General features: G+C 52.4%; 1 protein-coding gene and 1 long non-coding RNA gene across 2 annotated transcripts; one reads left to right on the forward strand and one right to left on the reverse strand.

Moving 5' to 3' along the window:
• Positions 1-1,402: 1,402 nt before the first annotated feature.
• On the forward strand, positions 1,403-14,405 carry CLIP3 (CAP-Gly domain containing linker protein 3). Its single transcript, XM_072772804.1, has 14 exons — positions 1,403-1,561; positions 1,870-2,095; positions 5,314-5,453; positions 5,539-5,632; positions 5,834-5,995; positions 6,424-6,542; positions 7,454-7,690; positions 10,241-10,376; positions 10,525-10,653; positions 11,400-11,543; positions 11,629-11,752; positions 11,958-12,022; positions 12,384-12,456; positions 12,848-14,405. Exons 2-14 carry the CDS (start codon positions 1,930-1,932, stop codon positions 12,900-12,902), a joined length of 1,644 nt encoding a protein of 547 aa, XP_072628905.1. The 5' UTR covers positions 1,403-1,561; positions 1,870-1,929; the 3' UTR covers positions 12,903-14,405.
• LOC140603081 (uncharacterized) lies at positions 8,902-12,902 on the reverse strand. Its single transcript, XR_012006141.1, has 3 exons — positions 12,593-12,902; positions 12,360-12,483; positions 8,902-10,753 (listed from the first exon to the last, which is right to left on the reverse strand). It is a non-coding gene; the product is annotated as an uncharacterized lncRNA (long non-coding RNA).
• Positions 14,406-14,680: the final 275 nt, after the last annotated feature.

The following is a 14,680-nucleotide window of genomic DNA, read 5'->3' on the forward strand; positions in this document are numbered from 1 at the left end:
TATGGGCTGGATCCTCCGTGGAGAACAGCCCCTGCAAATGCCCAACACCTAGGGTGTCAGCTGGAGGAGGGCAGTGTTGCTATGGCAAAAACTGAAGCGGGGAAGGGAGTGTGTGTGTGGGGGGAGGTGCGATTTTAGATAGAGCGGAGGTCTCACTGAAAAGGTGCCAATAAGTAAAAAATGAGGGGAGAGAGGGAACCAGGTATCTGGGAGAGGAGCATTCTGGGCAGAAGGAACAGCCAGTGTAAAGGTGCTGCACTGAGGAGGAGCAAGGAGCCAGTGTAGTACAATGAATGTGGGGGAGAGAGAGAAGAGGAGAGGCTGGAGATGATCAGGGAAAGTTCACCTAGGGCCTTGTGGGCTGCAGTTGACAACATGGGTTTTTAAAAATCTAGAATGAGATGCAGCAAGCAGATGTCTCCAAATTGAGGAGGGCCCTGATGGGGTATGTGTTAGGTCCCTATGGATGCATTACAGAGAGCAAGTTGTGGGGTAAAGAGGAGGAGGGAGAACGGGAAAGAGGCTGCTGCCATAGTCCAGGTGGGAGAAGATGAAAGACCAGGATGAGGACCTGGGTGTGGGGTGGGGCATGAAATTCTGGGAATATTTTGGAGATGGAATCACCAGGCTTGATCATTAGAAGGTTGAAGGATGGAAGGCAAAGTCAACCCAGTCCTCTTTGGGCTGGGGTTTTGGGCAGTGCAGGCCACAGCCAGGCAGGCATGACAGCCAGACCAGGATGATGGAGCCAGGAAGGCCTGGACCCTGGGCTGGCTCCAGGTCTTCTTAGGGGAGATACAGGTTCAGATAGGGTTGGAGGCATTCATTGGCAGATCTGTACCCTAGACACTGCTACCGCCATGTCTCATGGTGATTAAAAGCCCTGACTCTCCAGCCAGGCTGTCGGGTTTCAAGTCAGCTCCATCCCCTATTTGCTGTGTGCCCTTGGGCAAGTGGCTTAACCTCTCTGAGCCTGGTATGTGCTCTGTGAGCACTGTGGTGCTACCCACGATGACTGGTGGCCGCAGAGGATGGACAGAGTCTACAGAATCACGACTCTGAGACACCCTGATAGACGGCGAGCACGGAGAAGGGGTTAGGTCTGAGATCGGAGAGAGAAAACACCACCGCCACCACAGAGACCCCTGCCCTGGCTGGCCTGGTTCTGGGCCTGCGGGAAGGCTCTATGTCGGGGATGCTTTCCCATCCCTCTCCTTTTCCCCTTGTCTCTGCTTCATCTCTCTTTTGATGCCTCACATCCCTTTCTGTGGCCACGTCTCCTTTCTCTCTCCATCCTCCGTGTCTGTCCCCTTCACGACGCTGCCTCGAGCCTTTTCATCAAAGCGAGGAGCCTCCCAGTATCTCCGCCCCCGCGCCTGGTTGGGGGTACCATTGCGCATGCGCCGTCAGCGCCCCTCCCTCTCCACCCCCATCCCCAGTCGGCGTCTGGGCCTCGTCCCCCTCTGTCTCCCTCTCCTCCCGCATCACTTCCCCCGACACAGACACCCCAGTACTCCAGGCTCCCCAGGCTCAGCTTTGGTCTCCAGCCCCATCGGCCGAGGTGAGGTGGGCAGAGGGGAGGCCCGCGGGGAAGGGGAGGGGCGAAGCATCCTGCATCCCGAGATAAACAAACCCGGGGAGGGGGCGGCCTAGACCGAGGGGCCTGACGCGGGGAGGAGAAGAATGGGGGCTGGACCTGGGGGACGTGCTGGGCGCTGGGCCCACACGCCGGGGTCCTCCGAGGGGTAATGGTCGTCGCTGTGATTCCCAAAATCCGGAGCTGGGGGCGTGGGAGCCGCTGGGGTGGCTTCTGGGGGCTCACACCCTGGACCCCATGGGGCGCCCTCTCTAACTGACCGCTGTCTTCAGGATTTGCCTGAAAGCCGCCCCCCAACTCTGCACCCGCCCCCCGGAGGGCCACTGAAGACCATGACTAAGACAGATCCCGCTCCGATGGCCCCTCCACTCCGGGGGGAGGAAGAAGAAGAGGAGGAGGAGGATGAGCTGGTCCCCGAGGCCCCCAGCCCCACCCAGGAGCGCCGGCAGAAGCCTGTTGTGCACCCCTCGGCACCTGCCCCCCTCCCCAAGGACTACGGTAACCACCCTCCCCACCCTGCGTTTGGTCTGGAGCCTTGGGTGGCCAGGGAGGTTGGGCTGAGCTCTGATGGTGATGGTGGGTTGATTCACTTTGAAAGTGGTCTGGGGGAGTCTTGGCCCTTGGATGCCCCCTTCGTTAATTTATTCATTCACCCATTGGAGAATGGAATTAGCATAAGCCTAACCTTTGATTCATGACACATCATTCAATCATTTAGTCATTCAACAAACATTTACTGAAAAGGCTGTCTTGGACCTGGTTCAATGCTAGGAGCCTGGGGCAAAGCATGGAGCCAGACGGAGTCTTTGCCCTGAGAGAACTTACAGGCCTCAGTGACAACCTACACAGATAACAATGTAACATAATATAAATGTATAATTGCAAGACATGATGAGAATTGTGTTTGCCAAGAATAGGATGCTGCAGGAGCTTTTTAAGACACGGTTTCCGTGCGGAGGTAACATCTGAGGAAGACCCAAGGATGAGTTGGGGTTTAACAAGCAAAAGGGCGAGGGGAAGGGAATACCCAGAGGGATAACTTCAGGAGTAAAGGCTCCAAGGTAGGAAGTTGTGGAGCTGGGAAGGTGGCTTTTTGGAGAAACTGAAAGTGTCTAATCATTCACCAAGCATATTTATCCATTGGTACTACTCTGGGTGATAGAGATTTAATGGTGAGTGATCCAGGCATGCATGACCCCTACTCTTAGGAGAGAGCAAGTAACAGTTAAATCAGATAAGTTCAGATAGAGTGAATGCTATGAAAGAACTAAAAGATGGACATTATAATGGGGGGGGGGTTAGGGGGCAGCACCTTGAGACGGAGTGGTCCGAGGGGGTCTTTCTGATGAGGTGGCATTTAGGCTGAGACCCAGAGCATGAGGAATCAGCTGTGAGAGAGCTGGAGAAAGAAAGTTCCAGGCTGTGAGCAGCATGTGCAAAAGCCCTGAGGCAGGAACAGAAGACAATCCTGGAGCTGTAGTTAGGGAGTGATGAGAGTTAAGGTGAAGGTTTGGCCGTGACTAGATACTGGCCCCTTAGGGGCTATGGTGAGAACTTTGAATAAGTGTGATGAGAGGAGAGCAGTTGGTGGGAAGATATTTAAAAGCAGAGGAGTGGTGGATCTGATTTGTATTTTTGATTTCTATTTTTAAAAGCTCCCTCTGGCTACTGGTTACAGAGGTGGAGGGGGCTTTTAGAAGGTGTTGGCTGGGAGTCCCCAGCAGCTGTAAGTTTAGAAACTAGACATCAGATTCAAAGAGTAGGCATCAGTAGGATAGGGCTGGAGAATGGCATCTGTGGCCAAGTCACCCACTAGAGGTGGGTCAGAGAGGCTACAAATTGAGCTCAGTCTGATAGAAAAATAAGAAGGTTATCTGGGTGTCTGGTGTGAGGAATCCACCCCAGGAAACTGGAAAATTTCTTTTGGAAATGTGGCTAGATGGGGCTGGGGCCTGTGGCCTGGTGGGAAGTCAGAGGGTGCAGGCTGCCTCTCTGCCCCACCCCTGCCTCCCTCAGAATCTTGTTTGTAGAACAAGGAGGGTTTAGTCACAGAACGTGAAGGAATCTGGAAATGTGGTCTAGAAGAGAGAGAGGGCTAAGGTGGACTCCAAGGAGAACTTGTGTATTTGTGTATTAAATGTGTGCCATTAACTCAGTAGAGATGGATTGAGCACCTACTGCATGCCAGCTGCTATGCTGGTCCCTGGGGAGAAGGGAGCGAATGGGCAGCACAGAAACCTAGTGCTTTCATCCTAGTGAGGGAGGCAAGTGAGAGAGAAAAAGAAGAAAAAAGAGGGAAGAAGAGAAACAAAGGAAAGGGAAGGAGAAAGGGAAGGGAGAGTAAACAAGTTAATGTTAAGTGTGGGTGCCTGGGTGGCTCAGTAGTTAAGCATCTGCCTTTGACTCAGGTCACAACCCCAGGGTCCTAGGATCCAGCCCCACTTGGGGCTCCCTGCTCAGTGGGGAGTCTGCTTCTCCCCTGCCCCTCCCCCACTCGTCTTTTCTCTCTGTCAAATAAATATATAAAATCTTTTTTTTTTTAATATAAAATCTTTTTTTAAAAAAGTTAATGTTAAATAGTATGTGCTGTGGTGAAAGAAAGGAAAAAGGGCCCAAGATGGAGAAGGGCACAGGTGCTGATTTACACAGGGTGGTCTGGGAGGCCTCTGCGAAGAGGTGACGTTTGCGGAAAACCTGCAAAGCCTTGAGAAGGCTTGGGTGAAGACCAGCCCAGGCAAGGAAAACAGCAAGTGCAAAGCCACTGAGACAGGAATTTGCCCGGCGTGTTAGAAGGACAGAAGGAGCCAGTGTGGCTGGGTAGAATGAATGAGGGGGAGAGGACAGACGAGGCCAGTTTGTGCAGGGCTCGTGGGATGTGAGGAGGACAGTGGGGTGGGAGCCAGGGTGGGGTTCTGAGCCAAGGAGGGCTGTGGCGTGACTGGGGTATAAAAAGGAGCACACAGGCTGATTCCTGGAGACGCTCTGTCTGTGCCACTTTCCCAGCCAGGTGTCATCTATCTGGGTGTTCATTTACTCATTCATTCAGTATGCACTGAGCTCCTGCCATGTGCCAGGCCCTGTGCTGGCAGTTGGCAATACTACAGGAGCAGCACCCATCAGAGCCTAATAGGGGCAGATGGAAATTCCTCTTGGCCTCACCTTGCCCATGGGTACTTTCATGTGTCCTGCACAGTATTTGAAAAATTGAGATTTCTCTTAAAAACCGAGTTTTCTGGCTTTTCATTTTTCTTTTTTCTTTCTCTTTCTTCCTTTCTTTCCTTTCTTTCTTTTCTTTTCTTTCTTTTCTTTCTTTTCTTTCTTTCACTTGAGATTTAGCCAGACTGTGCCCATACTTACCAGGGCAGCAATGTGTTAGAAGCACTAGCAGCTCCGCTGCCCCCAACCCCGGGGGGCATGCAGATTCAAGGTATTGTGCTGCTTCCACACTCTAGTATCAAGGAGTGGAGTTTGTTGCTCTGTAGGATTGCTGGATCTGCCAACTTTTCAAGACACACTGGGCATCTGGAGTTTTATGTGAAACCTCCTGATTCTGAAGCCTCATGCTGGCCACACAGAAAATGTCTGTGGTCCTTGCACCATGGTTTGAGACCATGCAATAGAGGATCTTAAAGGCAAAGGCCTAGAGCTGCCCTGCCTCAGGATGGAAAGAGGGCTTCAGCTTGCCTGGGGTGACTCTGGACCTCTTACTACCCTAGCCTTCACATTCTTCGATCCCAATGACCCGGCGTGCCAGGAGATTCTTTTTGACCCCCAGACCACCATCCCTGAACTGTTCGCCATTGTGCGCCAGTGGGTGCCCCAAGTCCAGCACAAGATCGATGTTATTGGCAACGAGGTAAGATGCTTGGGAAGCCAGGGAGGGAGAGGACAGGGTCCCTCACATGTTTGGGTAAACCTCCCTGGTCCCCTGGTATTCCCAGATTCTGCGTCGAGGCTGCCACGTGAATGATCGAGATGGGCTGACCGACATGACACTGCTCCACTACGCGTGCAAGGCTGGGGCCCACGGAGTTGGTAAGGTCCCAACCCCAAAACCACTAGCCCTGACACATCCGGCCCCGGACTGGACACACTCAAAACCATTCAGAATCCTGGCCCACCCTGAGCCCGCAGCCTAAGATGCCAAAGCACAGTCCCCAAGGCACAGGGCCTTCCCTATGCCTTGGGCCCAGGCTTTGGAGGAGGGGACGCAAGCTGACCTGGGCTGTTGCGCAGGGGACCCCGCTGCGGCTGTGCGCCTTTCGCAGCAGCTGCTGGCGTTGGGCGCCGACGTAACACTGCGCAGCCGTTGGACCAACATGAATGCGCTTCACTACGCTGCCTACTTCGACGTGCCCGACCTCGTGCGAGTGCTGCTTAAGGGTGCTCGGCCGAGAGGTGAGCTGGAGAGTCCGGGCTGGGAGGGGATGGGACCCAGGCTAAGGAGGAGGCTGGAAGCAAGAGGAGGGTGCCCTGGATGTGTGTTGTGGGGTGGTGAATGAGGGGAGAGGGGGCCGGGATCCGAGAAGACAGTGGTAGGTTGGAGACAGGAGGTGCAGGTGATGGGGCCCAGACATCCAGGACCCATCCCCAGGGCTGGGCAGGGCCGGTTTGGGAGGGGCGGGGCCTAGTGGGGAGGAGGGGAAGGGAAGGGGAGGGAGGGGTGGGGCTCCGCTTGCCGCCTGTGGGGAACATTGGGGCCTGTGGGTTAAGAGATAGATTGGGGGAGGCTGTAAGGCAGTGGTGGCGGCGTGGGTTAGGAGGGTGGCGAGGAGGCAGGGTGCTGAGGCCACTCACCAGAAACCCTCCTCTCACCCACAACCCAGTGGTGAACTCCACGTGCAGTGACTTCAACCACGGCTCAGCCCTGCACATCGCAGCCTCCAACCTGTGCCTGGGTGCCGCCAAATGTTTGCTGGAGCATGGTGCCAACCCTGCGCTGCGGGTACTGCACCCTGGCCCAGCCCCCGGTGTCTTCCTTCTTCCTTTCCCACCCCTTTTAGGGCCAGCAGAGGATGAGGGGGTTCTAGGACCACTTGCGTTTCTGGGAGCTCATTACAAAAATCACCTGTACATTCAACAAGTGAAGTGACAGCTGGTATTTACTTAGGGTTCATGATGTATCAGGTGAACTCTATTATGAACCCTGTTTTACAATGAAGAAACTGAGGCAAAGAGAGTGATATTTCCAGGGTTACTCAGCAAGGAATACCTTCTCTCAATGCTGACTGACCCTGGGTTGTATGTAGACAATATTTCAAGATCGTGAAAAGAATTGAGACTCTCAGTGAATGAGAAGAGTGGGTCCCCCCCATAAGCCCAAAACATGATCTTTGACCTCCAACTCATCCATTTCCAGATCCTATTCCTAACACCAATTACTGTGCATTATTCCAGGCCCAGATATCTTGGGGGACATGGCCTGTGTTTCTGAAGCCCTGCCTCTCCTCATTCTCCTTTGGCCCAGTTGGACCCTGACCCAGGACCACAGGAGACCATCTTCAGGGTTCATCCCTCACATGGTCTCATTCCAGGCTTGGGATCTCCTGGGGCATGGCCTCCCTAAGGGCATGACCTATAGACTGAAGTGTGACCTTTATTCCCTTGGCTCTACCCATAGATCCACCCTCAATTACTTGAAATCCCCAGCCTGAGATTTAGGGTGGATGTCCCAGGGGACATGGGGACATGGGCTATATCCTAATGCCTCACCCCTTCTTATTCCCATATTGGCCTAGGGTATGACCTAGTTCTACCTTTGCTTTACCTAGACTAGGGGTCTCTGGAAGCATAGGCTCAGTGAAGGCAGAGCCTGTGCCACTGAATCCTCACTTCCTTTCTTCCCATTGGCCCCAGAACCGAAAGGGTCAAGTGCCAGCAGAGGTGGTCCCAGACCCCATGGACATGTCCCTGGACAAGGCAGAGGCAGCACTGGTGGCCAAGGAGCTGCGAACACTGCTGGAGGAGGCCGTGCCACTCTCCTGTGCCCTCCCCAAGGTCACACTACCGAACTATGACAACGTCCCAGGCAATCTGATGCTCAGTGCATTGGGCCTGCGTCTGGGAGACCGCGTGCTGCTGGATGGCCAGAAGGTCAGAGACTGGGGAGAGGAGGGGAGGGCAGGACTCAGCCCTCACGCCTCAGAGCTGGGTCCTCAGGCACAGCGTAGACACTCTCCTTTGGCTACCCACCCTCCCAGGCATTCCCACAGTTGTTCTGTTTCCTTTGTGTCCCACCCTGGGCTGAGCTGTCAGTGCAGGGGGGGAAGACAGATCTATCACCTGACAGTGACAGCCCAGGACAGTCATGGCTGTTATGAGGAAGCATAAGCAGATTGATCAAGGCAGCTCTGCACTTGAGTTCCCTGGGGCTTTGTGATCCCCACTCAGGGCCCACCTCTGCTCCCACAGTGCTTAGTACTTTGAGACAAAAAGGACAGATCACAACAGTCAAGGGTGTGATAGGACGGATGCACCCGCTTGAAGATAGGAAGGATGAGCCAGAAGAATAAAAGGAGGAGGGAAGTCCCATGTAGAGGGAGCAGGTAAATGCTCAGAGGGCAGAGAGAATCTTTATTCATCCAGGTATTCCAACTTTGGTTTATTTATCAGATGTCCCTCAGTCTCCATGCTGGGCCCAGCCCATCCTTGGGAATAAAGGGCTGTGTGAGCCCAGACCCACTTTCATGGAGCTTTTTTCTAATGAAGAAGACACAGCCAATAAAGTAAACCCATAGTTAAGATAAACCTGGTAGCAACCAGGGCTTTGAAAACCATTAGATGCTTGGATTTAGGGGTACCTGGCTGGCTCAGTCAGTAGAGCATGGGACTTTTGATCTCAAGGTTGTGAATTTGAGCCTCACATTGGACATTGAGATTACTTTGTTTTTGTTTATTTATTTTTATTATTTTTTATTTTTTTGAGATTACTTTAAAAAAATTTTTTTGACTTAAAAAAAAGCTTGGATTTAGTAAATTGCCCCTGGGTGTTCCAGAGGTTTCTGTGAGAAGCTGATGTCTGAGCCAAGAGGGGAAGGAGCTCACCTGCAACAACATGGAGACAGAGGAAATGGTGGTATAGAGCCCAGGAGGAGAGAAGGGGTAGTGTGACTGGAGGGGGAAGTGGAGAGGACAGCAGTGGCTGGATCACACCAGACCTGCAGGCCACCGGAAGGAATTTGAATTTTGTTGCTTGTACAGTGAGAAACCATAAAAATCACATTGTTTTCTGATCAAGAGTTTTGCATACATCAGCCCCATCTGTAATACTTTCTGTACATGATCTGATCAAATCCACATGACAATTCTTTTTCACTACTTTATTTATTTATTCATGAGAGACACACACAGAGCCACAGAGACATAGGCAGAGGGAGAAGCAGGCTTCTTGCAGGAAGCCCGATGTGGGACTCGATCCTGGGACCCTGGGATCACGCCCTGAGCCAAAGGCAGACGCTTAACCACTGAGCCACCCAGCCATCCCCTACATGACAATTTTGAAAGCAAAATGGGTTGATTCTCCCCATTTTACAACCCAGAAGACTGTAAGAGGCGAAACCTTTTGTCTGAAGATAAGAACAATAGTAACAACCTGCCCCTTAGAGAAACAGCATAGCACAGTGGTTACGAGCTCAGGCAAATCTCAGCTTTGCTATTTTCTAGCTGTGGTACCTGGGGCCACTGATTCCACATCTCTGAGGAATCAGTTTCTTCATCTCTAAAATGGGGCTGATTCCACATCTCTGAGGAATCAGTTTCTTCATCTCTAAAATGGGGCTAATAATGGTACCCACCTCAAGTAGTCGTATGAGGCTTAAATTAATTAAAATCAGTAAAGCCCTTAGAATAGGGCTTGGTGCATCACAAATGCTCTTCTGTGTGCCAGGCACTATTCTGATCTCTACACCAAGCCTCCAGAGTTGGCACTATTCATCCATTTTATAGATAAGGAACTGAGCCTTAGAGAGTGAAGCAGCCTCACACGATAACAGCCATACTCACTGAGGCTGTTATCACTGCAACCAAATGAACTTACATATATTCCAAATGTTTCGATCAGACAGCCAGCCTATGAAGTGCTTTGCTATCTCCATTTTACAGATGAAGCTGAGGCCCAAAAGGTCATTTGACCAAAGTGCAAGATACTAATAGTCAGCACTCACTGATCCCTCACTCAGCCCCAGGCCCTCTTCTGAGGCTGTCACAGCCCTGTCCAATGGATCTTTCCATCTGTGGTGGTGGAAATATTCTGGGTCTGTGTTGCCCAACAAAATAGCCATAAGCCATATGTGGCTATTGAGCCCTTGAAATGGGGTGAGTGCAACCAGGGAAATTAAATTTAAATTTAATTTCAGTTAATTTAAATTGTTATATGTGGCTAATGGCCGTTTACTGCATTGGACAGGGTAGTTCTATAACCAACTTCTAAGGTAGGTGTGATTTCTAGTTCTATTTCATAGATGAGGACACAGAGACACAGTGACTTAAGTCACATAGCCAGTAAATGGTGATGTCCAAATAGATTTGAGTTTAGGGCTCCCTCATCCTCTCTCCATGCTGCCTGTGTGCCAGTCATCTATCATGGCCTCTCAAGGACCACTCCCCACTCACCCACCCAAACCATATCCTCCCTTATTTCCTCAGACGGGCACACTTCGGTTCTGCGGGACCACGGAGTTCGCCAGTGGCCAGTGGGTGGGCGTGGAGCTGGATGAACCTGAGGGCAAGAATGATGGCAGTGTTGGGGGCGTCCGGTACTTCATCTGCCCTCCCAAGCAGGGTCAGTCCCACCTGGGGCTCAAAAGGGGTGGGGGTGGTGTCTATTCAGTGGTTCTGATGCTGTTGACTAGGTGATGGGGCAGGGGAGACGATAGCCGGGCAGAGGGCAGAGGCTTGGACAATTCCCAGCCCAGGCTTTGTCCCCCCAGGTCTCTTTGCCTCTGTGTCCAAGATCTCCAAGGTAGTGGACGCACCCCCCTCCTCTGTCACCTCCACACCTCGGACTCCTCGGATGGACTTTTCCCGTGTCACTGGCAAAGGCCGCAGGGAACACAAAGGTCAGAGCGGGGGTCTTCTGGGTGAGGAGGGTGAGGAGAGCCAATTTGAGGATTTTCTGTGGGTAGCCCAACTTTGGTGACTCAGTTTCTCCTCAGGTCCCTGTGTTAAGAGGACAATCTCTGAGTTCTTCACTTCTATGACTCAATTTCTCCTTTGACTTAGTACTGGCCCCCCACCCAGTTCTTGAAAGGATCTGTGTGTTCTCTGCCTTCTATGACTAAGTTTCCCCTCAGGTCCAAGGGGTTCCCCCCAGTTTTAGGAAAGAATCTATGGGGTTCCTGGCTTTAAGGACTTGATTTATCTTCACACCCAACTCCTTCCTTCATTTTAAAAGGAGAATTTCTGGGCTCCTGACTTCTGTGACTCAGTTTTTCCTTTGGCCTAAATAACCTCAGCTTTGAGAAAGGATTTTGGGTTCTCCAGGTTCTTGACTCAGTTTCCCCTCAGGCCTTGCCGCCCCCCCCCCCCCCCCCCCCAGTTTTCTGGCAGTTGAGGTTGTTTCCTTCCAAGCCCAAAGCCTTCCTGGTTCTTTTTTAAAAAATTAATTAGTTAATTAATTTTAAAAATTAATTAATTGATTTTTTTGCCCCCCCACCCCCCCACACACCCCGGTTCTGAGGAATGCTCTAGGGTTCCTGATTAGAGACAGGACAGAGTTTCTACCTTTGGTCTTTCTGGGTAGCATGAGGTCCCCAGGGCTGGCATCTGGGGGCCCCACTCCCTCCCCTTATACCCTTTACCCTAGGCAAGAAGAAGCCCCCGTCCTCCCCGTCTCTGGGCAGCCTGCAGCAGCGGGAGGGAGCCAAGGCTGAGGTCGGAGACCAAGTCCTTGTTGCCGGCCAGAAGCAAGGGATTGTGCGCTTCTATGGGAAGACAGACTTTGCCCCGGGTGAGGACAGTGATCTGGGGGGTGGGAGGTGGGGGATGGGGTGGGCAGGCGGGACTTGAGGCATGCTGACACCCCACTGCCACAGGTTACTGGTATGGCATTGAGCTAGACCAGCCAACTGGCAAGCATGATGGCTCTGTCTTCGGTGTCCGGTACTTCACCTGCCCCCCACGGCATGGAGTCTTTGCGCCAGCATCCCGAATTCAGAGGTGAGCCCAAACCCCGACCCCAACCCAGGGGACCTCCCAGAACCCTGATCCCTGCCCCCCTTTCAGGTGTCTCTCCCTCTCAGACCAGCAGGACGGTGTGGATACCCACCTCCACACCCTAGCTCTCTCTGCGTGGGACCTGTGGGTTCAGCTCCCCTGGGATCTTGTGACTCTGACTCCTCCCATTCTTCTTATGTCTCCCTAGGATTGGTGGATCCACTGACCCCCCTGGGGACAATGTCGGAGCCAAAAAAGTGCATCAAGTGACAAGTGAGTTGGGACTGAGGTGTAGGAGATAGAGGAGGAGGAGTAAGGGTTTGGGGACAGGAGGAGAGGTCATGGGTTCTCAGGTATGTGTTGGTGACAGTATTTAATAGGGAACACAGAGTCCAGGAAAATGATGAGGATAGGTGCCATGGGGTATGAGGATGTTAGCGACAAGGCTCTGGGCAGGCACTGGGGACATGGGTAGGTATTGGGGGACACGGAATATTACAAGAGATCCAGATGGGTATTGGAATGTGGGGTCCAGGTAGGTATTGGGGACATGGATGAGTATCAATGACAAGGAGACTAGTTGGGTATTGAGGGTCTGTCATCCCCTCACCTGAGATCTTGCCTTCCCCTTTAGTGACACAGCCCAAACGCACTTTCACGACAGTCCGGACCCCAAAGGACATCGCATCAGAGAACTCCATCTCCAGGTGGGTAGCCAACCCTTGACCTACGTCCTGTGGGATATTCAGGGAGAGGTTGCACAGGGCCACTGGACACAGGGATCTGGACTTCTGGTTGGGGCCGGAAATAGAGGTTAGGAAAACTTGTGACTAGTCAGCTTACCCAGAAACAGTTCTTAGGGAGTGAGGTCCCCACAATGAATTCTGGTGCCTTCCACTCTTAAGGGGCAGGTAAAGGAGGCAAAATAGCTTCTATTTCACATGAGCCTGAGAAGGCATAGCTGGATAGGTAGAGGCAGAATTCAGAAAGGCCAAATCCCAAACACTTGGGGAGAAGCAGGGGTGGGGTGGGGGGTGAAGAGCCCAGATGTCCCCACATCCTGCATCAAGGTGTGACAGACATGATTCTCCTTTCCAGGTTGCTCTTCTGCTGCTGGTTTCCCTGGATGCTGAGGGCGGAGATGCAGTCTTAGAGGCCTGGATATCTGACAGAGAGTCAAAGAGTCCCCTCTAGCATCTCCTGACACAGGAGCCCCCAAGTCACCCTGAGATAGAGATTCCCAGTAACACATCCAGAATAGAGACCCCATTAGCCAGCCCTCGATCACTGAGGCCCCATTATTAACAGATTCCCTCATGATAACCCCCAAATACAGACCCCATGGTACCCAGAAAGAGATTCCCTGAGTGTAGCACCTTCAGGCTAGTTCCTGTCCCCAACCCCTCAGAGCAGACTCCCAATAACATTTCCACATCACCTCAAATAATGGTGACCTCTACATAAAGCTCCAGAGCAGAACATTCCTGAGTCATTCATCACTGGATCAGAATCCTCCCCCATTAACAAAGACCCTCCCCCCCCCCACATCAAGTCCCCTTGAAATAAACACAGGTCTTACCTCCAGAGCAAGAGTAACAGATCTACATTTAACATCAGTCCCCTCAAGATGTTGTGACCCCCATGGTCACCCCAAAAGCTTACACTGCAATCAGAGACACCCTACATTAACAAATCCCTACTCTTACCCCTCAAGAAGAGACCCACATTAACCAGCCCACTGTCACCCCCAATATACAGACACCAAAACAGTCCTGGAAGTGCTAATTACAGGACCCCTATGTCTTCCTGCCCTCTGCGCCCTCAAGAAACCCCCAGTGCCTTGTATGAAGCCCACCCGACACGGCCCACAGCCCTTGTGCTGGCCAGGCTCCCAGAAAATTCTCTATTTTTTAAGTAACGACTTCCCCCTTTGGGGGACCCCAAAATTTGGAGGCCCCATTCTGGGACTCTGGGGATACTAAGCTCCAGAGTACATGTCCCAAATTCCCCCATGTTCCCAAGTCCTACAGCCCCTAGAGGACCCCAAGGCCCTAATTCCCAGGATCCTCAAATCATAGAATCCCCAAATCCCCAGGGAATCCCAAATTTAAAAATTAAATCCTAAGCCCCCAGGAAACCCCAATCATGGAGGTCCTTGTGCCTGGGATGGAGGAAATTGCAGTCAGGATATGCATCCCGGGCTCCCAGGGCACCTCAAGCCCTATTGGTAGGCACCAGGAGACCCCAAACAGGAATTCTCATCCCTGGAAACCGGAGTACTTCAATGCCCTGAGTCGATGGATCTCAAGACACCCAAATGCAAAGAGCCCCAGCCCCCAGGGAACCCCAAATCCTAAAGCCTCCATCTCTAATACATGAAGGGCCCCAAGGCCTTGAGGGGATCCCAAATCCTAGAACCCTATTTCAAGCTACGTTCTGGTCACAGGTCCAAAACACCAAATCTGAGTCACTGGCCCCAAAGGACTTCACAGCACCCGGGCCAGACCAACAGCCTGAGGGAGAACCTGAAGGCCCAGGGGGTCTAGGGTGGACCTGGGGCCCTGACCACCAAGGACAGCTCACGACTGCCCCTTCACTGCATGTCCCCGAACTCAGCATGACCCCTATCCCCTTCAATAAAGATGTTTCTATGGCTTGTCTGCGTCAGGTCAATATTTGGGGAGTTACGGGCCTGCCTGTGTAGCCCTTACTACAGAGGACGAGAAAGGAAGTGCTTCCATCAATGGGCATTGAATGATTCCGCCTGCGGGAAGTCCTTCTAACAATCCGGCTTCTTCCTGCCGCGTCCCCTCCCATCTGGGCTCTTCGAAGGCTTCCCCTCCCATCTGGGCCCACTGCGCAGGTTCTGGAGCCTGATTGGTCGGTGCTAGATAAAGACCCGTCTCCGGAGGATCCCCATTGGCTCAGAGC

The sequence above is a fragment of the Canis lupus genome, chromosome 1, assembly GCF_048164855.1.
Source record: "Canis lupus baileyi chromosome 1, mCanLup2.hap1, whole genome shotgun sequence".
Lineage (NCBI taxonomy): Eukaryota > Metazoa > Chordata > Mammalia > Carnivora > Canidae > Canis > Canis lupus.

Coding starts and splice junctions, on each gene's coding strand:
- CLIP3 (XM_072772804.1), top strand. CDS start 1,930: ATGACTAAGACAGATCCCGCTCCGATGGCCCCTCCACTCCGGGGGGAG. Junction 5,454..5,538: donor TCGATGTTATTGGCAACGAG/GTAAGATGCTTG, acceptor TGGTATTCCCAG/ATTCTGCGTCGAGGCTGCCA. Junction 5,633..5,833: donor GGCTGGGGCCCACGGAGTTG/GTAAGGTCCCAA, acceptor GCTGTTGCGCAG/GGGACCCCGCTGCGGCTGTG.